Raw genomic sequence first — 24,954 nt, forward strand, 5'->3', positions numbered from 1 at the left:
GTCACGTCCGCGTAAAGCCCTTACCGGCAATTTATTTGTAAAAGTTGCAATATTCCCCCCAGGGAGGGAAAAAAACACCTTCGAACGCTGATCGGCTGCCTTGCGACTCTCCTGCTTCTGTACCAGCCACAACGTTGGTACGTTTCACACTCCGCGGAACCGGTGACGCCGGTGACCGTAAAAGTTTTGTTGATCCTTTTTTTACGACGCTTTAACAACACGGCGCAAAACAGCCCGCGTTGTCCGGTGGCGTCGTTTCCTCCGCTTGCGTTTTTATTGGTCTCGCCATCTTGCTGGCCTTGCACACGACGGGGTACGCTAAGTAATACACTTCGCGCCACGGTAGCGTTTGTTTAATCTTAGGGGCCGAAAATAATAAAAATACCCGTGCCTCGAAGCGGGCAAAAAAAAGGAAAGAAAAACAACAAACAAACGCCGCGCGAATCGTGATCGGTGGAAAACGGCTAGCAGCAATAAATCGTTAGGCCGAGTGCGGAGACAATAATACGGTTTTCGGTTTTCCGATTTCAACCGGGCGCTTTTTATAGTGCGATGTTACGCGATGCTGGGCAGCATTCGTCCATGCTTTGTGCGACGGAAAAGCGCGACCTCGTTCGGTGATGTGATTTTTTCTGCACATTTTTGTGTTGCTTATGATCGAAAATGTCTCCCATCGGTGGCGGTATAATGGTGCCACCCGCAAACCAGCGCGGGATAGAAGTTTTAGCGTAAGCAGCGCATTTTTTTTTTGCTCATTCTATGAACCCATTGGCTCATTTTTGCTCCGGTTAATGTGTTGTGTCACAGGAAAGGGAGTTATTTTTTTTTCTCCTTATCTCATCCGAGTATAAAAAACGCATTAATATTGTTGTGACGATTTTGCAAACACCAACCGGCGATTAATCATTGCTAGATGACTTGAACATGTTTATGTGCAACTTTGCTTGTTGACTATGTTCACTGTGCTTTAGCAAGAAAACGTTTATGGAATGGTTTTCGGTACAAATTAAATATAAAAAATAAGGTTTTTGCTATTCCAATCATTATTTATTTGTGCTACGATCCTTACGCATAAATAAAAGCTTTTTAATTATCAACCAATGAACCACACGTTTATGGTAAACAAACCGCAAATGGTTCGTTTCTCAGATGGTCCCGGGGAACCGGCACCAGCCTGGGGCCAGCTGCAAGACGACCCAAGCTAGTGACAGAGAAAATGGGTTTTCCATTGCAAGCCGGTTCTTGGAGCCATTAAAATGAATGATGACATCTAGATGCCATCAAATTTATTCATACTTTTTCCCAGTCGGTTTATTATTGCTATTATTAATATTGTTATCATATAACGATTCGAGGAGCTGTTCAAGCTCTCCTCACCCGACAAATCACCGATGCTGCTGATACGCGCGAGGGACGGCTCCTCAACGGGTTCGCAGCCGTTTACGATTCCCGATCGCAGAAGTTTCTCGGGCGCACTTCCCATCTTCCGGTGGCTCACTTCCTGAGCGGAGGAAAATCGTCCTTTCATCCCTCCCGGGTGCCGAGAAACTCACGCATGGTCTGCACAGACACACCGCGTCCCATAATCGTAAACCCCGTGGATGCCGTATGCATTGGGATTCGGTGACAGATTTCGTAGCTCTGCCCCCGTTCGACGGCGAAGTTGGCAGCATAAGTGGTGCGCTATAAAAATAAGCCCGACATGTATGGCTGACGGGGGCCGGAGTTGAATCGATCCGGCTGCTCCCGGGCGGAGGAACCGGATGGGTGGAGCAAAAACATCTTTACGAAATAGAAAAAAAAATCAAATGTTATTCTTACCCGAAACTGGAAACAGGAAAAACACACTAGCCTTCCCAAGCGGGCTGACAGATGATCGTTGCTGGGTCGGGTCCATCCGATGGCCGGCTGGTGGTTTGGAAAGATGGATTTTGTCCATTTAAAATCAGGACAAACTAAGCACCGAACGGCCCAAGCTGGAGCCGAGCTTCCGACAGCAGGGGGCGCAAAAACTCGGTCCACCCATACACACAGGAGAGGCGGTTTTTACAAACCATCTCTCCACCCATGCCGACGCTAATCCTTGGCACTGTGTTCTTCGTAATCCTGTTGTGATATCGTGGAACTAGGTCATTAGGGAGCGTGCGGCAAAGCGCACCACCGGTTGGCAGGCAGATACGTTACGGCTTACGTAGCAACCGAGGGGAGGTACGATGCCGAGAATTTAGGCTCTCTCGAAATGAATGAATCGATCTGGAGGGCACACTTGAGAGTAAGGGCAGCTAAGGTGGGCAATCAAACCCTTCAAGATGCGCACAGCGGAAACCAATTAGGGCTTTTCAAGTGTGGTAGAAGGTCGGGGACCATTTTATCATTCCGCTGGCAGAAGGGACTCTTTTGAACTAATATAAATCCTTTTAGTGTGGAGCAGTTCGAGTTTCCGCAGGTGATATGGTCAATGAAAATCCGTACGTAGAATCATCATTCCACTCGTGCGAATCTGCCTGGAGTCAGCTTATTTAAAGGATGTTCGTGCTTTAAGGCGCGATTGTGCGCAGAACTTGCGTTCTTGCTGAGTTTTTGCTGCGAGACTCCAAGTGTCGCGAGCATTGTGAGGAGATAATAGTTTGCATCACGGTGCCATGTGGTGGCCGCCCACGGCCAGTTTAATCGCCCTGCTTCAGAATGGCTATTCAGCTCCCGGGCAATTCACTCCGCCATGACGATTGCGATGGCGCGAAGCAGAACGATACTTTGGGTGAAAAGTTTGCCGGAGCAGTTAGCAGTGCCAATAAAATGCAAACCCTTGAAACGGGAATCAGTCTCGCGCTGTCCGCGCAAAGTCAGTGCACTTTGGTCGTTGGGTTTTCGTTGCAAGCCTAACGGCCAGCAGCCCGCTTTCGCATCCTTGACGAGGGTGGCCTCCGGTTTGTTTGACTTGGCAGCCAGTTTCGTTCATTGCGCCCGCGAGGGTTTCAGCGCTAAATTGAACGTTCTCCATTGCTTTCAAATTTATAAAACAAACATCGACGTCGGTGATTACCGAGCACTCGGCACACGGGTTCGAGTGGGTCGATGGATCTGGCGTCCAGCCGATCGTCGGTGGTCTCCGCCGACGGAAAAACCGTTCGCCCACGACACCATTTTCCTCGAAGATACGAACGATTAAGCAAACAACACTTGCTGCCTTCGAGCGGGGTCGAAAAGCTTCTTCCTTTTTATTTTTGCAGCTCGCCAGCTTTCCACTCACCAAGGAGACGGTCCGTTTCGTTCCCGATCGATCGTTGCCCGGTGTCGACCGACAAGACCACAAGAGACACGGTCCGAGATTCGATGGGAAACCCTTTCCATGCGGGTTGCGATGGATGCAAAATAATAGCAACAAAAATGCTGAAACCTGAGTTTTGCGAACCACCAAGACGCGTCCCGCTACGTGCGGAGAGGGACTGAATTTTGAAATCGTCCCGGGCCTGTTTGTTCGTCGTACGAGGATTTTTTTTTCTCTCACTACAGAATTGAACGATGCTCGAGAAATCGACGCTACTAAAACGTCCCCCCTCATGGGCTCCTGGAGGCGGTGACTGCGAAATTATCATAAAAATATCGTTAAAACAGATTCCGGGCAGATAATAAAAGAAAATTTATCGTCTCAAAACGGGGCGACCCGGGCACGTGCAATGGGGCCTATCGGCAGAGCATCGCCCTCGTGGCTCAGGGTGGAAAAGCTAGGCGCGTTCCGTGGGAATTTCTTGCATTTGTCGTGACGTCCCGACCCGACGTTTCGTGGCCGCAACTGGAGGGTGACCATTAAAAGAAATGGATGTGCCAATTTGGCTACTTCTGTCGGGAGAGCTTTGCCACCCGAAATGCCACTTGGAAAATCGACATTTGGGACCCACCGTTCAACTGGAGGCGCGAACTGCATTTCGCCTTTTTTTTCTCCTATTCGAAGTACATCCAGTGGATGCAAATGTTGCTTTTTCTCGCGACATTTCTCGCTTTTTTTTTCTCGAACGCATAAACTCGAGCATAAGGGGGACCCTTGTGATTTTCTGCTTTCCCTTTTCGCAGGCGTGTTTATTGAAACGAAGAAATGTGCTCGTTCCCGCAAATGTGGCGGATGTTTGCAGAAAAAGAAATCAACTCGGTCGATTGAAATGTCATCGATAATAAACGTGGGAGGGGCTGGAATTTGCAAATAAAAACTCTCAACATTTGGCGCATAAAGTTTGTTTACTTTTCAGCAGCTTGTATTTTTTGTATTCTATTTATAACCATCCGGCATTGGGGCTTTTTCTAGCGTCAGATTTTTTATTTATTCTCCTTGGATGAGACTCAAAATGATTGAAAATATGTGCCATATTGAACTCATTTGGTCCGAGTTACGTGACAATATGCTTTGTTAACATGTAGTAAAGCCATAAGCTACGAAGTGTGATTGATTAAAATGTAGGCTTCGAAAAACATTTTAAGATTATGCTTCATTCATTCCATCATTTTTCGCACCATGAATAATCACACAAAATTCACGGTAACAATGCACATTCTTTTACGCCAACGAATACGGTTTTTGGTAAAACTCTGCGCTATTGCTTAGTAGGCCTTACATTTCATTTCCTCCGGGCCATATCGATATCATTAGTGTAGTGTGCTTTGTTCTCTCCTATTCACTCTCTTTGCATTATCCAGCACCAAGTGTGTAATTCAAAACCAACTAGTTGCCTCAAGAGATTAATCTTTCGCAGAAGCACAAAATAATCACCCGAGGGCCTGCGAGCCCTACCTGGTGGTGGCCGCAACTGACCTTGGCTACACCTCTGAACTCGAGCCAAGTGTTGTCGGAGCGCACTTGATGAGCATTAATTTTCATTAAATTAATTAAGTTAACACAAAAAGCAAAACGAAAAAGAAAACGAACAACAGAAAGCTCCAAAGCCTTTTCTGTTCCGTCCTTTTTCTTATGGAGCATATTTTCTTCGGTCTGTTAAATTTGGCGTGGTGCTGTTTCTTTCTCTCCTACGTGTCCCCGTGCATGGCCTCTTTGTCTGGAGCTACAACCCGCGCCAGGAAGGGCATGTATACGTATTTCGTTCTTCTTCTTTTTGTTTGTTGTATAATTGCTTGCCTAACCATCCAACTTCCCGAATTTGGGAGTCTTCTTTTCAGCGTTCCCCCGTCGGGTTTCCGCGGGAAGGCTAATGAATATGTCGGGAAATGTGCTGTTGTTCCCAGTTGATTAAGCCCACAAGACGGGCAGGGCGAAAGTTCACGTCGTAGCGGTGGACTGATTAATTTTGTTACCCGCTAAAAGGCTGAAGTCCTGAAGGGTCTTGGCACGTAACGAGAGAGCTAGCGCGTGCATTTGAGGGATCGAGTGAATTTACTTGAAATGTGTGGTTTCAGGCAGCAGGGCGGTTTGGAGCAATTTTGTGCTTTAATTAGACATCGCATCGTCGCTAGAGCATGTTGTGCCGATGTGAGTGATTTTATAGCATATGTGTTTTAAACGAATATAATTATCTAAAAAGATGTTTGCCAAATCAAATCAATGGGCCGTGGATGGTTTCGGTTTTTTGTTGTGTTTGCTTCAGTCTTTAGCATACATAGTTATAGACGTTGTTAAGCAATTTGTGATCGAATGCATCCGAACGACCTTACTTCCGAGCACTTGAAGAAGAACAATCGATCAATTTTACGCAATCGATCCGTCGCTCGCCGTCGCAGGAAAGATTCTGTAGTACAGCTCCAACCATTAATTGATTCAAACTCTTCGTTCCTGTTTCAGATTACGGCTTCGGTGCAATCCGATCGGTTCAACTGGTAGTGGATCCACCGGCGGTACGGCGCGGTCAGCACGCCACCCTGCGTTGTCTGTACGATCTGGACGACTCGCCGCTGTACTCCGTCAAGTTCTACCGGGGCTTACGGGAGTTCTATCGCTACTCGCCGGGCCAGCAACCAAGCAAGAAGATTTTCCCCTTTCCCGGTATCAATGTCGACGTAAGTATTGCGCTTCCCTGTAACGATGGGCAACTGGCCATGAAGCTGGCCGGCCAGTTGCCGCAAGGCGACGGCAGACGGGGTAATTTAAAGGCATTTTCCTCAGCTGACACTAATCCGTCTTTTCTGATCCCGAGAATCGGTGCTTTTTGCTGTTTGCAAAGCGGCCCTCTGGAAAGAAAGAAAATCCATCCAAACCTCGTAGGAATGCCGCACGGGGGCGACGTCGGTGCAGGGGACATCATTAATGGAGAGATGGCTTTTCATTTTGTCCATTTTCTACCCGCCCTTTCTACCCTCAATGGGGCGACTGGTGGGAATCCTTTCAACAGGCAAACGTGACTTGCCGAGCTCTCGGAGCGGCGTGCTGCAAAAGAACCGTCGTCATCTGCAACCGTTCGGCTTAGGGAGCTGTTCTTTTGCGACGAGCCAAAAAGGAGGAAGATCCACACGAAAAAACAGTGGCTCCACGCACTCACGTTTCCGGAGCAGATAAGCGTCTTGTGGGCTAGGAACGGAAATGAAACGAACTGATAAGATACGATTACATTCGGAGATGATTATCGTCGGGATTTTGGCTCTCGGTTCGGTTTTTTTGTCCCACGAGCAGGACGTAATGGTTTATCGTTCCATCCGTTGCTCTGAGATGGGACGACCACTGGGTGGATGTTCTTGTGACGAGTCTGGTGTTCGACGGCTGAGACACCAAGCTCGTTAGGCATATTAAACAAATAAGTAATCTTCTCGGGACCTCACACACGGCGCTCTACCCGGCAGTTGACATGTTGTTGGATTAGACCTTGATTTGGCTACGTAATCGAGGAAAACCGAGCGAACCATCGGCTCAGCCGCCGGCACGGCAGCTAGGTGTATTGGTGAACGAGCTTTCCGTTCGTTCCTTCCCACTGACACTTGCACTCCAAATGGGTTTGACTTTGAAGAGGGCGAAACGTCTTATGTCGTTTTTATTTCCCTCTGTTTAATTCGAGATTTTTTGTGGCGCTCATTCTAAGTAGGACTGTTTCGTGCACTTTAGATTTTTACCTTCCGGCGGCTCCGACGAAGTTTCGTTAAAACGAACATCAACCTCACCGGACCGGGTGAATGGCGTCCTCTGTTTTCCTGCTCGTTATTAACTTATTAATTATAATTGGAAGGCTGAAGATTATCTTTCATCGCTTCGCAGCCTTTTCGAGCGCGTGGCTCAAGGATTGCTGAACGGACGGAACCGAGCCGAGCGTCTGCAAGACGTGTCCTTCGGTCAGGACGCGAATCTCGGCGAGACGAAGGCCTCGTCCAGACTGGCCCCCAGTTGGTTGCTGCTTTCTTTTGTGCTTCCCTGCCGTCATGGAACGTTAAAACCGGTCGGTTTAAAGACGCCTCGAGTGGCTTGAATTGAATGGGAGGCGCCTGGTGGAAAGCGAGCGCGCTTTTGGCGGAAACTTGAGCGATTATGTCGGATCGCTATCTGCCCTTTACGATAATTATCGGTAAAGCCATCGCGCCGGATTTGGACGCCAGCTGTGCGGAAATGTGATGAACGATCCGTTTCGCCGGATGGCGGTGGGGCGTTAACGAGGACTTTTTGTTTTTTTTTTTTAAACAAGCGCTGGTTCGCGCGCGCGAAGCTGTTTGGAAAGGATCGCGCTACAAAAACGGGCAGAAAGTGCAAACGACTTTTTGAAATTAATTCCCGGAAAAAGTCACTACTGTGGGCGCCTGAAGCTCATTGTTTCACTGTAACTCCGCGTGTCATTTTACAGGAAAACAGTTGGAAAATGAGAAAACGTGTCCCAATAGTGGAAGAAATGAAATTTGCAATTTAATTGGTTGTTTGCAAACGATGTATTTACAACTCTGCTGTTGCAAAGAAATAAGAGCGAAATTGAGTACGGGGATGAATTTTTCGTAGAATTCCTGATGAAACAATGGTCATCAAATGAACATGAATCCGATTTTTTCCCATCCAACCAATGGACAGCTTCACACAGTGTGCAACTTTTTACCTTTGTGCGCAATTCACCACTGGCGCACCGGTGATGTAAGGGCGAAATGTAAAATTAAAAATTTCACACGAAAAAAGCTAACCCAAAAAACGCACTGCACGGAAACCGCCGTGGTCGATCCGAAGCAAATTTGCTCGGTTGGCAAATTTTTTGATCAATATCGTTCCAGCGGCCGAAACGCCCACTTCCGGTGGCTGTTTATCGTTGGGAATTTATCTTTCATTTCCCGCCCCGACGGGGGCCTGATTCGTTAGCGGGATGGCGATCGTGAGCCCAGGAAGATTGCTGGGCTGTGATTTTCCACAGTAAGCCCGACAGTGTGACATGGGGATTGTGCTCGTTTCGTGCTTTGGTTCTGTTCCCGGTCTTACGTGCTTCCGTTTGGGTGAAAAGACGAAGTGAGAGAACAAGGACAAAAAAAAGCTCGTTCCCAAATGGAAGGCAATTTGGCTGATCCGCATATTGGTGGACTGGCGAGGGTTTTTCCAACTGGCGACCGAACGGAGTCGTTGTAATAGGACGAAAAAGGATACGCTCGCCGATCGAGCTGCCTTAACCTTTGACTCGGCGCCCTTGCATCGCTCCATGGGGGCGATCCATTTCGCCAGTGCCGAGAACGTTTGAAGAAAGCCAGCCTCTTCTTATAATATATTTATGAGATTATCGTCTCATGCTTCATACGCTTTAACCCCCAGCCAACGCAATAACATTGATGTTGGGGGACACACACAAAAAAAAAACAGCACAAAAGCATCTCGAATGTCATTCCACCCTTACGCCTTGGTGGGGCGCTTGGTTTTGGTCGCGAAAAATGGGCAGCTTTTCGTCTTCCTATAAATATCGCATTTCTTTCGCGTGTGCGGTTCGTTCTAGTCTCATTCCTCGAACGGCTGTCCATGAGAGGTCACACGAGGCACAATGTATGGCCTGCATTGGTAACGTATTAGGTGACTGGACGGTGACCTTTGGTGCTTCCGTGGTGGTGGTTCGCCCGGCAAGACAGAAGTTAATTCCGCTGGAGGCCCGTTAGATCGGGAAAACGAGGCGCGGCTGTTTTTCCTCAACCGGTTTTTGGGGAACAGAATTCGCTCTTTCCATCCTTTGGCTCGGATGTCACCGTGGTTCTACAGCAGCCCTCTGGGCGCACTAAACATTCAAGTGGACGATGGGAAAGGTCTATCTCCCGTTGACCAGGACTGAATCGTTAATAGCCGAACGAATGGAGCACGATCGGGAGCAGGCTGTCGGATGAGTAAACGTTCGTTGCAGCGAAATAGGCCAAGCTCAGCCAGGCGGAAGAGGCGAACGTTAACGTCCTCGACAGGTTGTGTCGTTGGGTGGGTACATATTTTTCCTTCCAATCCCAGTGTAAAGCAATAAATGATGGAAAGCAAAAGCGCGAAAATGGGCGCCCCCTTTACCGAGGTATGAGTTATTGGATCGACCATAAATATGGAGCAGCAATTTAGCTGCCCAGCGAAAGCGGATCAGCGTCGCGCGTGTGAAGCGATCAACCGCTTATAAATGATGGTTCCGGCATTATCCTGGATCGAATATCCATTTCCGGGCGCAATAACTGGCACAAGAGCTCGCGAGGATGGTGTGCTTCGTTTTCACTGCTAGCGAGCACATCGAGGGTGACGATGGCGTAAGTTCATTAGCTATTCAAGGGGATTATCAGCAAAGCAAAAAAAAATGCGCTGTTCTAGTGGAATTGCCCGTACAACAGCCGTATGTGGAAAATCAGAAAAAAAGAAAGAAATGAAGCGTAATCTGTATTAATAAACCAATGCGTACATTAGCTACGGCTTGTGCGTTTGAATCGATTGGGTTTTAGTCGATTGCAACGATCTGAGGGTTGAACCCTTAGGCAGAGCGTGTTGCATTTAATTGTGTCCATTCCTATCTCTGCCGAGCCGTCGTAGGCCCGAGAAACGCCTTTTCACTGTCCGGTACTAATTACTGAGTATGTATTTTCCATTTGCTTTGTCCTTTCCGCAGGCTGCGCTCTCCGACAACCGGCAGGTGGTTATCAAGAACGTGGGCTTCGGGCTGTCGGGAAATTTTTCCTGCGAAGTCACCGCCGACGCACCCTCGTTTTCCACCGCCACCGAGCACATCAGCATGCAAGTAGTAGGTAAGTAACTGATCAAAACGCTTTGCAGCACGCATAACGCGAACCGCACCGTGGCGCCGGTTCGCTTGCTCGCAGACAGAGAAAATTCTCTTCCGAGAATTCAGCCGCATGGTACTTGTGCGCTTGCTAGAATACGCCGCTCGGGGTGGATTAGGCAGTTGGATTTCGGTGGAGCTGAAAATGGGTACGGATCAGCACGACTGAGGCGGGTTTCTGCTCGAAGAAGCGCCCTTTCAGGAGTATTTGTCCTTCTGCACGCTCGTCGTGGAGACGGAGGTCGATGTGCATTGGGGCACAATTTTCCGAATGGATTAAATTTAATCAAATTACCCGGTTTCAAAGGAATGAGCTCCCATACTCGGCGTGGTTCGGCTTCCGTGGCTGGCCTCACGTTGGTTTCAGGGTGAGTTGGAAATCTCTTTCATGTGTTCGGCTTCTTAAACGAGAAAACTCGAATGCTGTCGATTTCCGAGAGTACCGTACTATGTCAATCGGTGATGTCACTGTTTGATGGATTGCAATGTTTTTGAAGAGCGGAAAAATACGCCTAACTGCGTTCGGAGTAATATGAGCATTTTAATCTGTGCTGTCTCCCGCGGGTTCTCGGTCGAAGTAAATAGCAACATGACGTGTTGCTCTTTAAAATGAACGTATTCTGATTTCGCTTAAACAAGCGTAAACTCTGGCCGCAAAAAGTGAAGCATGCAACCAGCTCGTTTTTACTTTAGCGTCTTGATTTAATCGATAAACACCATCCCAAGAGGCTGGATAATAGGTAAGCTATAACGTGACCATCATCGGCCGTGTCTTGGTCGAGTATTGTCGTCCTTCGGTTGGTGGATGGTAAAGTGCCCTTTTACTGATCGCTAGCCCAAGCAGGCGCCCGGTGGGCGGACGATGCCAAGGGTTGATCAGATAATTGACGAGTCAACTTTCGGAACCCGCTGTAAAGCTCGAGGACAGCATCATAATGCTTCGGGCAGGCTGCATAAAATTGAACGGTTTTGCGAGCCCGCATTGTGCCCGGGCTTTATCTCGAGAGCAGGGTGGCGGAGTATGTTTTGGGCCCGAACTCGCCCGCCATTGACTCGCTCGGTTCCATTTTATGTTGCCAATTTGCTGCCGGCTTAGATGGTGTGTACCGATAAAAATGGGATCCTTTCCCGACCACGTTGAGCGGTTTTGAATGGAACCTGACCGGCGGGATGATTCGATTTACGGTGCAAGATTATTCGCCCTCGCCAGATGGGTAAACTGGCCGTGGAAACTACTCGCTTAAAAATGGTTCAACCCTTCGAGGGCTACCGCAGACGGTGGGAGTCTTATCGAAAGTCGAGCGCTTCGACATGAACAGTGCGTGTGCGTGTGTGTAGGGCTAGCCGAACCCACTCACGGTACGATCGAGAAGGAAATTGTCTATTCATGGCATCATTTGCCATTGTTGTCACAGGAATTTCTCCACACGGTTCGCTTCGGTGACAGTCGCAACTGACAGCTGCATTGCGACGGAAACAGTCACTCCGGGCAGTCATCAGTCTCGTGCGGTGGCTCACAGTGTAAAATTATCGATACAATGTTTTCATCCTTAACAATGATATTCAGCCCTCCTTTTTTGCCCTCTCCCATTGATATTCATTAATCCGGTTTATCTGCACGAATGGTGGATGCACCTTCACAGCCACCCGTTCCAGTCGCGATTGTTTGCTCAATCCAATCTCCAGTGTTGTTGGGTGGGCGTGCTTGACGAGAGCCAAATCCTCCACGCAGCATGACCTATCAGGAACACAAACATAAACACACTGGCATTTCTTTTTTGCGTGTTGCTCCCTGCCATGACGCTGGAGCCTCGCTCCCTGGCAGCAATATGAAGAGCCATCCCCGAATGACATCGATTCCAGTTCCACTTGGTGCCATCTGCTTCACGTTGGGGTTTGCTTGTTTTTAAGTTGTTTTCCATTTTCTCGCTTTTCTCCAGCACCCGGGCAGCCAGCCGGAAGTTCGCTTGTCTCTCCGCACTTCCTGTCAGCCCCGGTGGGGTCTCGCTTTCTGACCGGGGAAAGTCCGCCCGTTTGCGCCGGTCCGGAAATGTTTAAGTCTCGTCCCGGATCCCCGGCACGGAGAAGGCCGCTCGATAATAGCATCAAGCAGTTTGCAGCCAGCGGTGCAGTGAGCGGTGAAATTTAATGGCGGAAATGCAATTGTCGTTTCCATGTGCTGCAGCCTCCGTGCCGCTATGCCGGACGATGCGGGAAGAAAGTACTTCCCCGGAATACAGATACACTCGCTTCCCTGGGATTGTTTGGTAGAGATTTCGCCTCCAACAGGAGCGGAGTATTCTGCCGTTTTTGTGAGGCATTATTGTCTGCTTCCTTTTCGGGCATCGAACGGTCCGTCCTTGCGTCCGGGGTGTGCTCTTGAACCTTCGGACGATCGCTGGGAGATGTGAAAACTCCGGACCCCGGTTTCGTGCCGCGGCTCGGAAAGGAAACCATAAGAGCAAACCTGGCGATGGAAACAACAGCAAAAATAAATATTTTATAACGATCCTTCGGAATTGTTGCTAGCTTGACTCTGCGGCCTTTGGGCTTTGGTTGACCGCTTCCGTCGTCGACGATGACGCGACTTGCAGCCCGTCCTTGGGCAATAGCTTTTGGCTTTTTCCGTAGCGTTCCGTTTACCCATCGGCCATTTTTGTAGATGCTGTCTCTTCGGATACAGTGCACTTTTCATGCCGTAAGACACTTCACTGCTGTCGCAATCTTTCCCGACGCTTCGTACACGGAACGGTATGTTCGCTTGATGAGCAGATTCGAGAAGGTTTTTGTTTCCTCTTCCTCACAATAACCACTCAACTTGGTCACTTGGCTCTCTCTGGCTGAAAAGTAGCTGCTAAAAATTGCATCAAAACATTTACACACTACCGAATTGATCCCTCATCATAATGAATGGGGTCAGCTCGTGCGAAGGTCTGTCACGTCTCGCGTAACGTTTGCACGAATTTCGCACCGCAAAGCCACCGCAAAACTGGCGTAAATAAATAAAGCGCACGTCCCTCGCATACCGGAAGCGGATCCGCCATCATAAACTATGGCTGCCATTAAATCTTTCTCACGCCCGCGTGCCCGGCCAGACCGGAACGCACTCACCTGGAGTGAAATATTTCGATGGCATAAATAATGTCGTTTGCGTGCGGTACGACCGGTTCCGCGAAGGGCACCCCTTTCTAACGATCGAAGCGATGCAAATCATGTGCCACCGAGGACCGAGGGGCTTAGAAATTTGAGCAATTTATTTTACACCCACGCCACCTCAGCGCCAGGCAAGGCGTGGGATCGATTTTTATGTTTGTTTGGTTGTTGGTCTTTCCGGAGGCGAGCTTACACGGGGAAAAACATCATCCAACGAGGAGGCGGAAATTCGGAACGATTTGGCAGTCGTGGGCCATTTTTCACGCCATTTGACCGAATGCTGCTGACGGCTTTTACGCTTCCGAGTGGGCAAAACTTCCACGGTAAAGGTGAGTTCCGTGAGGCTGCTAAGTCGGTGATCAAACACGGACGAAAGCGCTTTGGAAAACGTCCCTATATCGCTTGAAAGATGACATATGACCATGTTGGGATGGTTTTGGCATCTTTTTTGGAGGGATACGTTCTGTTTTCGTACTTTTTGCTATGCGCGATGTTTTACAGGCGTTTTTGCCAGATAAAATCAATCGACAATTAAAAATGTACGTAAACGAATGGCGTAATCAATCGATTCATTCCTTATAATATTTCAGACATAGTGCACATATCGCGTGCGTTCTACTCGGAGTAGGCTGATTGTACTTAGCACATAATAGAGCGCATAAAACAACGCATTCATACAACGAAAATGATACCATGCCGTTAAATGGACAACAATTTTGATAAAATTAACAAACAAATTTAATCCCAGTGATGGTGACCGTTCGTATAGAAACAATGTGGGATGATTTGTCTGTTACAAATTGGTTGGATTCGTGCAATAATGCAGAACAAAGAACATATCATAATTGGAGTAAATGGCGTATTCGTGTTACACAAACGGCTTCCGTTTCGAACGTACCCATGGACTCCAAAGCCACCTGTTCGTCGCGGCACAGTTACCATCGATTTATCGGCGAATCCATTCTATTCCCGTACTCGATGACTTCGGTAGGGCTTCCCACCGCAACAAGGAACGCTTCAGGAACGGAACACGAAGACAAAATGGAACCGATGGAATTGGGCGTATGCGATTGAAGCGTGTTGATTTCAATTCCATCTCCATTGAAAGATCAAACAGCGGCGGCTGGGGGAAGCTGGATCGAGTGGGTGGCTGGTGGAAAACTGGTGGAAAGCTGGTGGAAAATGAACATAAACCATCTGTCAGCGCTGTGACAAAGGGAGACGGGTACTCCGATGGCATGCCAAAGTCAGCTGGTCCTGGTTGCCTGCGGCGTGGGAATCGTAGCAACCGATAACCCTCTTGGCCGTCCATGGCGTGTTCGTCCAATCAAGCAACCCACGCCGGCATTGTCAACCTGGACCGGGTTTTCGAGCATTTTTTTTGTCTCGTTTTCCCTTGCCCCACACCAGCAAAGGTAGGGTTGAGGGCTGTGGGAAGGCCGTTGTCACTTCCTCTGGCCGGGACACACAAAAGCGAACCGGGTGCCAGTGCGCGACTAAAGCCGGTATTGTTTGAAGGCATTGTCCAAGCCGTTGCCGTTGCGTTTCGGTGGTTGGGTGGAAAGCTCGATTCGATTGTCATCGGACATTTCGATCGCTACAGAAACGAGACGAAGCGAACAGGGCCGGCTAACTGTTGCCCCTGCCGCTTTGATGTTGATCCGTTGGTCAGCGATGAGCCAAACCATTCGTAACTGGCGCAAACGACACCGTACAGCGCCATCAAAGGATCGTTGCGGTACCGTGAGTTCGCTGCCTGCCCGAACAGGATTCAATTGGCGTAAGCCCGGGCGAGAAGGTCCTTGTCACACTCGCACGCTCGATCGTCGTCACGTTCAATCGAAGCGAGATTGCAGGCGGTGGTTTTCGTCCTTTGTTTTAGCCGGTTCGAGCTGTTCGGCTCGGGCTGACTTGAAATTAACTCGGGCAGGGTGGCGAAATAATATTGCCACTTTCTCTGTCCAGCGGACGGAAGCATTTTCGGTCAAACTTTGGCAGCAAACTTCAGTCCGGGGTTGTTTCTTCGTCCTTTCAGCGCCCAGTCCACCCACATTGATGGGCTTGTGTTTATCGTTTTATGGACCAAACCACTGCCCCAACGACTCTGGGCGCCTGGAACGCGATGGTAATTGTTTTGTGCTGTGTTGTGTGCTCGATCTACGACAATCGGTTTCTTTCGTTTCATCGTACATTCAGCACCAAAAGCCTTTCGCATGCGGCCTTGAGTATGCGATGGGGTGGGATTTTTCCCGATGTGGAGTGCAAATCGATGAGCATGCACTCGATGCCACACACACACACACGAAACCGTGCCCATATGTTGTTTGTACATGGTGACGGAATCATGCCGGGGATGCTTCCGGAACAGGATTACCACGGGCAGGTCCATCGCGACGGCTTCGGATGCGCCTGTCGGATGCGTGTTTGTGTGCGTATTAGCTTCTTCCTGCAACAAGGACGTCCGCTTGCTGCACGCAGGGATGTTACGAAATCGAGCATTTGTTCGAGCTGTTATCGTCGTCTGCCATGGTCGAGTGGGCCTGTGGTCGTCCGTACCTGGGCTGTCGGTTGAGTGTCATTGTAAACCGCACCCTGGGTGGATGGGCTGGGATCCTGGAGGGATATATTTACATGCTAAGGGTTTGCTTTTTACACTAGCTGCCATTATTGATTTTAAAGTCTCGGTAACATTGTGGGACCAAGAGGGATCGGGATGTGGGACCGATTGCATAATCGACATTCAGTATCGCACTTCGGGGTGGAGCACATGAGGGCTTTTTCCGTGCCTTGACAAAGCGTAATTGAGCCATTCATTCTCGGGGAAAAGGCAGCACTCGTGGTGGCATGTTAACACTAGCCTTTAGATGCCGGTTGGTTCGTCATCATTTGCAAATGAAATTGACTCGCCATTTACTCTCGGGTACATTTATGTGCGCAATAATTGAGCGATTCGCTTGCGAACTTGAGGCGCTGAATCAAAATAAAAAAAAATATATAAAAACGTCTTTTCCAAATGAAAGGAATTACCAAATGAATTAACTCTTAATGGAATATATAAAACATTAGTGGCTTGTGATGTACAAATATGAACTGCAAAATAACAAACCCTTCAAGTGCGATGAAATGAAATAACGATACAAAAAAAAAACAACAAGCTTAACTCCTTTTTTAGGCCATTCATACGCCTTCCATAAATACCTAAAAGCGCACGACAAAAGCCTGACGTTGAAGCCATTTTCTTAAAGCTCCCCACTTATTAACACCTCAATGGAAAGAAAGCTTCCTTTTGCCGTACCGTTACGTCGTCCGAAACGATACACCTTGCGGCCTTGAAGACGGTTTGCTTCCCTTAAAAGGCGACGCGGAATGAAGGGAATAATCCTTCACAATCAGTGCACTAAAGCTTCCTCGCTCCCGGTGCCACCCAAAGTGCACGCTTTCCGCGTGCACAACCAACGCGTCTCCCTTCATGGTTCAGCTTGTGCGGCCATTCATTTTCCATTTGTGCCGCCACGTTTCTTGTCCAACCCACCGACCCCGATGCGCTATTATCAGGCGAGCTTTTCATCTGCTCGTGCACGTTTCTGTTCTCACCTTGCATCCTAACGAGCCGTGAGCGACGGAAAACAGCACGTTCCGTGCCGTCCACTGCAACGCCTGAGATGCGGACGGAGAAGTGCGCCTCGGCTTTAAGTTCGGTTGCGCTCCAGCTCCCGGCCGTCGTCCTTTTATCCTTGTGCAGCTTCTTTTTCCTTGTGTGCGAGCTCCGGCGTGTCAGAGGTTCGGTTTCGGTTCTGCTGTTCCCCGTTTCGGTAGCTTTTCTCTTCTTTTCAGCTCCGTGAGGAAACGCTCGTTTCATTTAAACTACTGGCGGGGCGTAATGTTGCCTTTTTGGGGGATGGGTGGCAACACTCCGAGAACATATGGTATCCGTGTTCGCCTAGCAGCGAACCCATGAAGTTCGCTCCGATCATTCGGGGTCGAAGCTCTGGCTGCACTACTCGTGCATGGAGTTTGCCAAAAAATCTATAATGTGTGCATAATGCCGGCACGAAAAGAGCACAACCACGTGAGGGCACAAAGCCACACGCTCTCCCACACACACACGCACACATACATGCTAGTTAGATGGCCACGTACATCGCCCAGCTTCATCACTTGGAAAAGCCCCCGGGCACCGTCATGGCGCACCGTTACGACGCCCCCGTCAGGCTGAACTCAACGCGCTCCTATGACATACGTTCGAGCGGCAACCAAGCGTACCATGTCCCGAACCTCTTTCTTGTCATTGTGCTGCATTACTTTTTTTGCAGCCCTCTTTTTGTTGCCCTCCGAGCCCGTTTTGAAGCGAGGAAAAGTTTGCCAAAATTGACGATCCCGTGACATTGTGCCGACTGCAAGATTGACAGGGGCGCGTCCAACTCCCGGGTCCCAGGCTTTGCAGCGTTTTTACCCCACGGTACCGGGGAGCGAGAACATTCACCCCTTTACCCCTTTAGCTCCGCAGCCACTTATCGCTTTCCCTTTTCCCCGCATTCGCGGCATTTCCCCTGAAACGGACGGTTGCAGGTCGCTTCGGGCGCGTTGCTGCAGCCTTTGCAGGGAGCGAATAAAATGCGGATCACGTCTCAAGTTCAATTTCGACGCTTTTTGGCGCCGGCATCGCCGGTGTGTCATGGATCCCTTGGTTCGGGTTCGGGTTGCTTTGATATTTCCTCCCCCTGCCGGCCACGTTGGCACCCCACCACCCACGCGGGTACACGGACGGGAGAAATAATTTCGATTCATTTCTTTTTTGTTCTTCTTTATTTTTACACTCATCTAAGCTGGCGGGCAAAAACGGTCCGGACATCGAGATGTAGAGCTCCATAAAAGTGGGGTCAAAATAGAACGAAACAAATCAACACAAAGGTAGTTGACGACTGCTGCCGTTCGAGGTGGCGCGTTGGGTTACTGCAGTCGGCAACCGTTCGAGTGGCTTTTGGGTAGGAAAATTGGGCGAAAATTAAACCCCTGGCCCGGTACGTGTTCGTTTCTCGCTGTCAGCTGCCGCTAGTCATGAAACATTTCATCCCGCACGTTTGATGTGCTTGTTGTGTGAGAAAATGCGAAAGCTATTAGTTTCGTTAAAATATTTCTAAGCCTACTATGACTAACATTTCATTCCAATACTGTACCTGCACTAAGGACCGGATAAAGCCTGCATTGAGATCTTCGAGATTGTTCCACGTACTCAATAAATTTTTGAGAAGGATAACAAAATCTCGTCAACCGCTTGCTACATTCTACGTTAAGCCAAGAGTTTACATCACGGTCAAATAGACTAACCAACGGACCAATCCTTCCAAGCACACAATATATCAGCCACCGTGATGCCACAGATGGTCGACGGCCGTTTCGATGTATCACTTCGCCTTGTCCAGGGAATCCATCGGCATATCCAATCACCCGATGCCGGCCCATGCAATCCAATATCTAATTAAAGCCTGCTCAAACATGTCGCCCCTATCCATTTCAATCTAATTGACTCCTGATGCCCACAGACGCAGAAGTCCCGCCGGATGCGTGGGTGCTCGCGCTCAATTTCGGACGACGTCATCCAACCAGTCCTGTGGTCTGCCACCGTCCCTCGTTCGCCCTCGTAGTTAATCACCCTGCCAGGGCTGCAGAAGGGCCCCAGGTGCCGAACGCAAACCGGAAATTGGAGGTCCGCCACCGAGCTTAGGATGCCGGCACGAGTGGTGGCGCGCGGTTGTGATGTGTTTATTAGCACTGCGATGGCTAGAAGGTGTGCTCAAGAATGCTTATCTAGCCAGGGTCTGTTGCCGCCAGACGGCAGACTAATAATGCCCTCACCTTCGCAGCCGTCATTATCGTCCCTTTTGCTCGCACTGCTCGAGTTGCACCGGGTTCGCACGGGTTCGGTGTCGTCGGTCGTTTAGTGAACATTTTGTCATTGTGCCCGTCTTGGTGAGTGCTTTCCCGCCAGCTAGCAGGGTTAATGCATAAATAATGCGTGTGCTTTCTTGGACGTACTGCTCGCAGCACGCAATGCGATGGAAGACCCTCCGGTGGACGGTGGTGGAATTTGCATGCCGGATATAATTCAACCCAATCCATCGGCATGATCGTGTGGGGCGTAAGCGAGCTGACGAGTCTCCTGGGGGCCGATATTCGATGGAGATAAATTCTCCTCAAGAAACCAAGACGTGGGGTGGATTTTTCCCCCGCCCGAAGTGACGTTCTGTGGTTTTTCTCCAATCAAAGTACGGGCAAATGGCACGAGAAGGATTAGCGCAAGTGGCCGCCATTGCGAAAATCACCGCGAGCGATTGAAGCCATAAATTTTCAAACGATTTATGGTTTTCCCATTTCTCGCGTCGCTGGTCCGTGTGCGACGTTTGTTTTCATCGGCTAAGCACGGCAAGTGTAAACATGGTGTCGAAACACTACGCAGCCGGAAAATGGCCCCGTGGACGACCCGGAGCTTTGCTGAAGCTTATGCTAATGTTTGACACAATGCCCCACGGGGGACGCGGGAAAACATTTTGCACGGTTGAATTAATCTCCCGGGCGAGGTGAAAATCTTAACCCATCGTTTGCCCTCTTCGCCCAGGAGGTTTCGAGGAATTTCCCGGCGTGTGCCAGGGCGCAGGCTTGCCCAAGGAAACGAACAGGTGTTGAAGAGCTACTCTGCAGACGTTGGGCGTGAGAAAGACGTGGTAAAATTTATTTTATATGGAAATTAGCTTCGCTCGATCCGCACACGTACCACGTGCCTGGTTTCCTTTCTCACCGGAGGTCATGCATCTTGTGCCGTTGAGAAAGCCTCCCCGAAGGCTACGGCGGCATGTCCTTCGGCTTGTGTTGTGTAGCTTTTCCCACCTTACCACGCCCCGGGGCCGACTATTTATGCTCGGGTCGTGAGCCGTCGCTTCAGCGCGATGCAATCAACAAGTTTTGGGCGGAAAATTGCTCCGATAATTTGCTGTCCCGCTCGAGTGCACAACAATTTAATTAATCGCAGACGCAAACCGTTCGCGGCATGCACGCGTGACTGAGCTGCCTATGCGAAGGTAGGCAGCGCCGATATGAAGTGTGTGTTACATCAAATGGAATTAGAACGATGAACCGGGCGCAAATGAGACAGAAACCACATTCAACTGTGGTTGTGTTCACCGCAATGCCGTGGCGTCATGTCATTCGGAAGGACGAACTTTAAACGACGCGTTTGAGAACGACGCGTTGGGAAATCGGGTGGAATCATCTCCTTTAGCTCTGGCAGTTACCGTGCCAACTTACCAACCCGGGTGATGATGGTTTTACAAATCACACGCATCCGCCCATCTTAAGTATCTCTCCCGCACGTCAAGGGCTAAACAAATGAAACTATTGCGCTGTTTGCATTCGCGTTGTCGCGTTCCTCTGTCAACACCAGGCAGCCGGTGATCGGTGTCACGCCAATCGCTTTCTTAAGCGCCCCCGAACGCTCGGAGCTGTGTTTTCGCCCTGTCGGCTTTCGGTGCCAACTTTGCGACAAAAACCCGGCACCAATCCTGGTTGACAATCGAAACCGTTTGGGGAAACTTTTCGCCGCAAACAATGGGGGGGGAACTGATCGGCTCGTGTCATCGTTGCTGTGATTTCCACCATTTTCCAAACGAGACGCCGAAACATCCCATGCCCGGTGTGCGGTTCGTGGAAAAACAATGCGTGCTTCCAAGTCGGCCCAGTGAGCGATGGTGGTGCTGTGAATCAAAGCAAACATAATTTACACGTACGGGAATCGCGCGCTTATCGCTTTGTGGGCTCGCAGGGTGAACAAAAGGATCGCGCTTCGCAGGACTCGCTCGAGACACATGGCCCCGGTTTGTCGCTCGCGATTGGTCGGCCCCCACCGTGCGAGGTTGACGTTGAAGAAGTGCTTTTGTTGGTTTGACATCTGCTTCTTAGTGCCGGCACGTCATCTCGTCACCGTGCGGCGCTCGTCTGCATGGCCGCACAAAAGCGTTCCCATTGTTCGCCGGTGAATGTGCGGCAGCTCTTACCGCTCTGGCATTGAGGCGCGATTAAGCTTTACGCGAAGAGCATTTGATATACAAGTGAAGAGAGAGAGAGAGAGAGAGAGAGAGAAGATGCAAAAAAAAGGAATAAATGCGAACCTCTTTGATTAGGTGATCGTGTTTCGGTCGCATTTACACGGGCCGTCGCCATAGCAGCAGGCACCCTGAGGTGTGTGAAGGATTTTCCCGGTGAGCTTTAACCCCACGCATTGGGTGCAATCAGTTTCACCCTCCATCGGTGGAGTATGGATGTGTATTCTCGAATTTCGATCACATCTGCCGGTAATTGGACGATGAAGAGAGCGCATGAGGTCACCTTTGACGCGTGCCAACACCGATGCGCGAGTGCAGGATTTTTTTTTGGGTTGCGTTTTTTCACCAGTGCAATTCTGGTCTGTTTACACCACGCGTTCGGCACGCCCGCAGACCAACTTTTTGACGCACAGTGCTGGGGGTGCATGGTTGCGACCGATCCGTTGACGAAGGTTGATTGGAAAAGTTCGAGTCGATGGCTCGAAAGGGGTTCATTAGCGCTTAAGCACGTCCCTAATCTTCACACTTTAGCTTGAGCAGCTGAAACCAATGACGAATGATACTGCGTGACGAATGATGGGTGCGAATTGTGAATGCAAGCAGGTGAATGCAGACCACTTCAATCGTGTTTGTATGTGACGCAGTTTGTGAGGATTGAGTTGAAGCGATGCGGACTAATAAGCGTTTTTTAGGTGATTTTTTCCTTTTCAAACGAAGAAAAGGATCAGGAGATGCGAAGGAGATTGCATTCCAAAAAATACAAGTGCTGTTTGCTTAGAAGAAAACTCAATTAACTCAAATACCATCGAAGCGAAGTGCACGTAAACGGCAGCTCAAACGCAAATTCCAAACCTGTAACTCCGGCTGGCGGGCGGAAAAGCTTTCCACATACAGCAAACCAGATGGCACCCGATGTGGGCGATGGCGTGACACCATCAACATGCTGGCGCCACCTGAGGCCGCCTTTCGGCGCATTTTCGTTTCGGCAAATATCAATTTTCAATCATCTTTCCCCGGTGCTGCCGTGCGTCTTGAAGCAAACATGAATAAAAATAGGAGAAAAAAAACGAGACCGAAGTAAACGCTTGTCACTGAAGGAGGTTCCTCGGTGGCGGAATAAACGGTAGCATTGTAGCGGATTGGAGCTGCGTAACGATGCGCACGGTGGAAAAGTGAAAACGCGTATACCGAGGCGTATGAATGTTGATGAGTTGCTCCCGAAATCGCTGCGGCCCGCCTCAATCGTTTCAACGTCCGCCGTGGGCGCAGTGGCTTGGAAAAGCGTCGCTTTGTCGTGGGGTTTTCTTCGAGGAAATTCTCCCGTTCGTCGGAAAGCTACAGCTTTTGTGTCGTGGTGGCGTGCTCGTGTCCCACAAGGGGATGGCTTTTGCTCCCGGGGGACGTCGATGTGTTCCCCAACGTGGACGTTCCTTGGCGGACGTTGACGAGCCGGCATGTAAAGTTACGTCAGCTGCGTTGTGCGAGACAGCTTCGATGCGTGACTGGTGGAAGTAAAATATATTACAGATATTATTGCTTATTGTAAGTGGTTTGATGTGAACGCTCGGCATTTTTCGACGCATGTTACGTAGCGGTGGAATTTCATTTATTATTCAACATCAATGCGATTCGTTCGGCTCGAAGTCGGGGGCTTGTTGATGTTGGGGTCATATTTAGTTTCTTTTTTTACAAACTCGCGCCTTGGTATGATGCGCACCGTCGAGGGTCGGTGGCCGCAAACCCCTGGCACGGAAAGCATCAACTTTTATGTTATCAATTTGTTGTGAATACCTGTGGTGTGTACTATGGAAGCCCGGTTGGGCCGGTGGCAACAAATAATAAAAATAAAGCGGAGAAGTATTGTGGAGCGTTATCCGCTTACCGGCACTGGGTAGGGAAATTATAATTATGTGCAGCATTTAAATGTGCGTTTAAATTTTTACGCTACCAAACGGTGCCATTGCTTTAAATGTGATTGCTGCAATTGTGAGCAAAATGGTTATTTCTCTTTTTAATAAATGCCTTTAACCAAGCACAAATTACGAGGTAAGTAATGTCCAGCTTGCACTCGGTCAGGAATTCTAGAGGGAGTACTTCTTTCCAAGAAGCACAGCTATATGTTTATGGGCGGTAAATAGTTTTATTCTCCGTAGAAGTCAGCTGTATAAGGAATGCATTATGCCATTTATTTTTGTACCATTCGTATGAAAACATAATTTGTCTCTGGCTCGTCTCTGGCTCGAAAACCTTTGGTCTTTGAAATGTCGGCCAATAAGTTCATTTCACTAATAAACTGGTTTCGCTCAAGATAAACCTACAAATTCATTTATTCATTCTAATTTATCCATCTTTTTCAATCTACGGCTCAGCAATGGTTATCATCTCAACCGTGCACAGAAGCAACCGTTCCTTTATGAACGGTGAATCGTGTCATAGACGTACACTGCAAACAAGCTTCAACCTGCTCGATACTCGGCACTCCTTCAACGGAATCAATTTGGTTAGGCAAATACTCGTTGTTGGTCGACTTCCTAGCCTTCTGCGGTGGGGGATCCGATTCTGAATCAAGGGTATTTGATCTAGATGGTGCGATGCAAGTGAATTGAACGCAAAAGGGGACAAATGGAGGACAACAGCGACGATATTGTTCAATTCGGTTACTTGCGGCAGGTCAACGTCAGATAGCATGCGCTTCCAGGCTCGTCCTTCCCGGCCACTATACCAGTGCTTTTGCCTGGCAATTTTCTCACATGCACTGTTTTCATCGATAGCGCTATCAGTAGCAGAGTGCACCTCGTCGTTCGGTAGAATTGCCACAGGTATTTTTTAACCTCGTTTGGTGGTGCGCTTTATTGTTCTACCAGCACGAAGTCAAACCACAATCCTTCTTCACTAGCGGAGCATCAATATCGACTGAGTCTCGTACCTCCTATAGATCGTGAATTACACATTCCTCGTATTGGACGGAGGATGGCTTCAATTATCATGCATTAGGTTTGGATGCCTCGGGGACGCTAAAGTTCTACGAAAACAACTTGAAAGCTCCAACACTAGCAGGTGGAAGCCAGGAAGCCTGGAGTCAGAATTCATTGGAACGAACACCACAAAAATGCACGATGCCTGAGTCTTTGAAATTTGTACCTATTAACTATTCTTTATAAAGAGGCAAATAGATTCCGAGCAATTAGCAATATGATATATGTACATCATCATATATCATGCTCATGGGTAAAACCTGCTAATTGTTTTATATTGAATAATTTCTATAATCCCACCTGTACCAATATCAATCAAGGACATTTCTTTGTTTTATACTTTATAACGTACAGCCTACAAGGCTTTTACTATAGAAATTCTTGACATTTGAACTTCTGATTAACTTCTAAACGCTCTACATTCGACATTCAGGCACTGTGTTTTCGAAAACGTTATGCTGTTGCCTCAGCCGCTATCGTAGTTAAGTGTCGTCTCGCTGTTGTTCCCCAAAGCCTGTGGCTCCGTTACACTCGCCGAGCCGACGCTCATGC

The 24,954-nt window shown here is 49.0% G+C and overlaps 1 protein-coding gene across 1 annotated transcript in view; it reads left to right on the forward strand.

Moving 5' to 3' along the window:
- The window catches only part of LOC128731619 (uncharacterized), a 189,689-nt gene that overhangs the window by 56,863 nt on the left and 107,872 nt on the right, over window positions 1–24,954 (forward strand). The window contains exons 3-4 of the mRNA XM_053824755.1: window positions 5,786–6,000; window positions 10,008–10,143. Coding sequence (XP_053680730.1) covers window positions 5,786–6,000; window positions 10,008–10,143 — 351 coding nt within the window. The remainder of the gene's footprint in view (window positions 1–5,785; window positions 6,001–10,007; window positions 10,144–24,954) is intronic.

Source organism: Anopheles nili, chromosome 2, assembly GCF_943737925.1.
Source record: "Anopheles nili chromosome 2, idAnoNiliSN_F5_01, whole genome shotgun sequence".
Classification (NCBI taxonomy): Eukaryota; Metazoa; Arthropoda; class Insecta; order Diptera; family Culicidae; genus Anopheles; species Anopheles nili.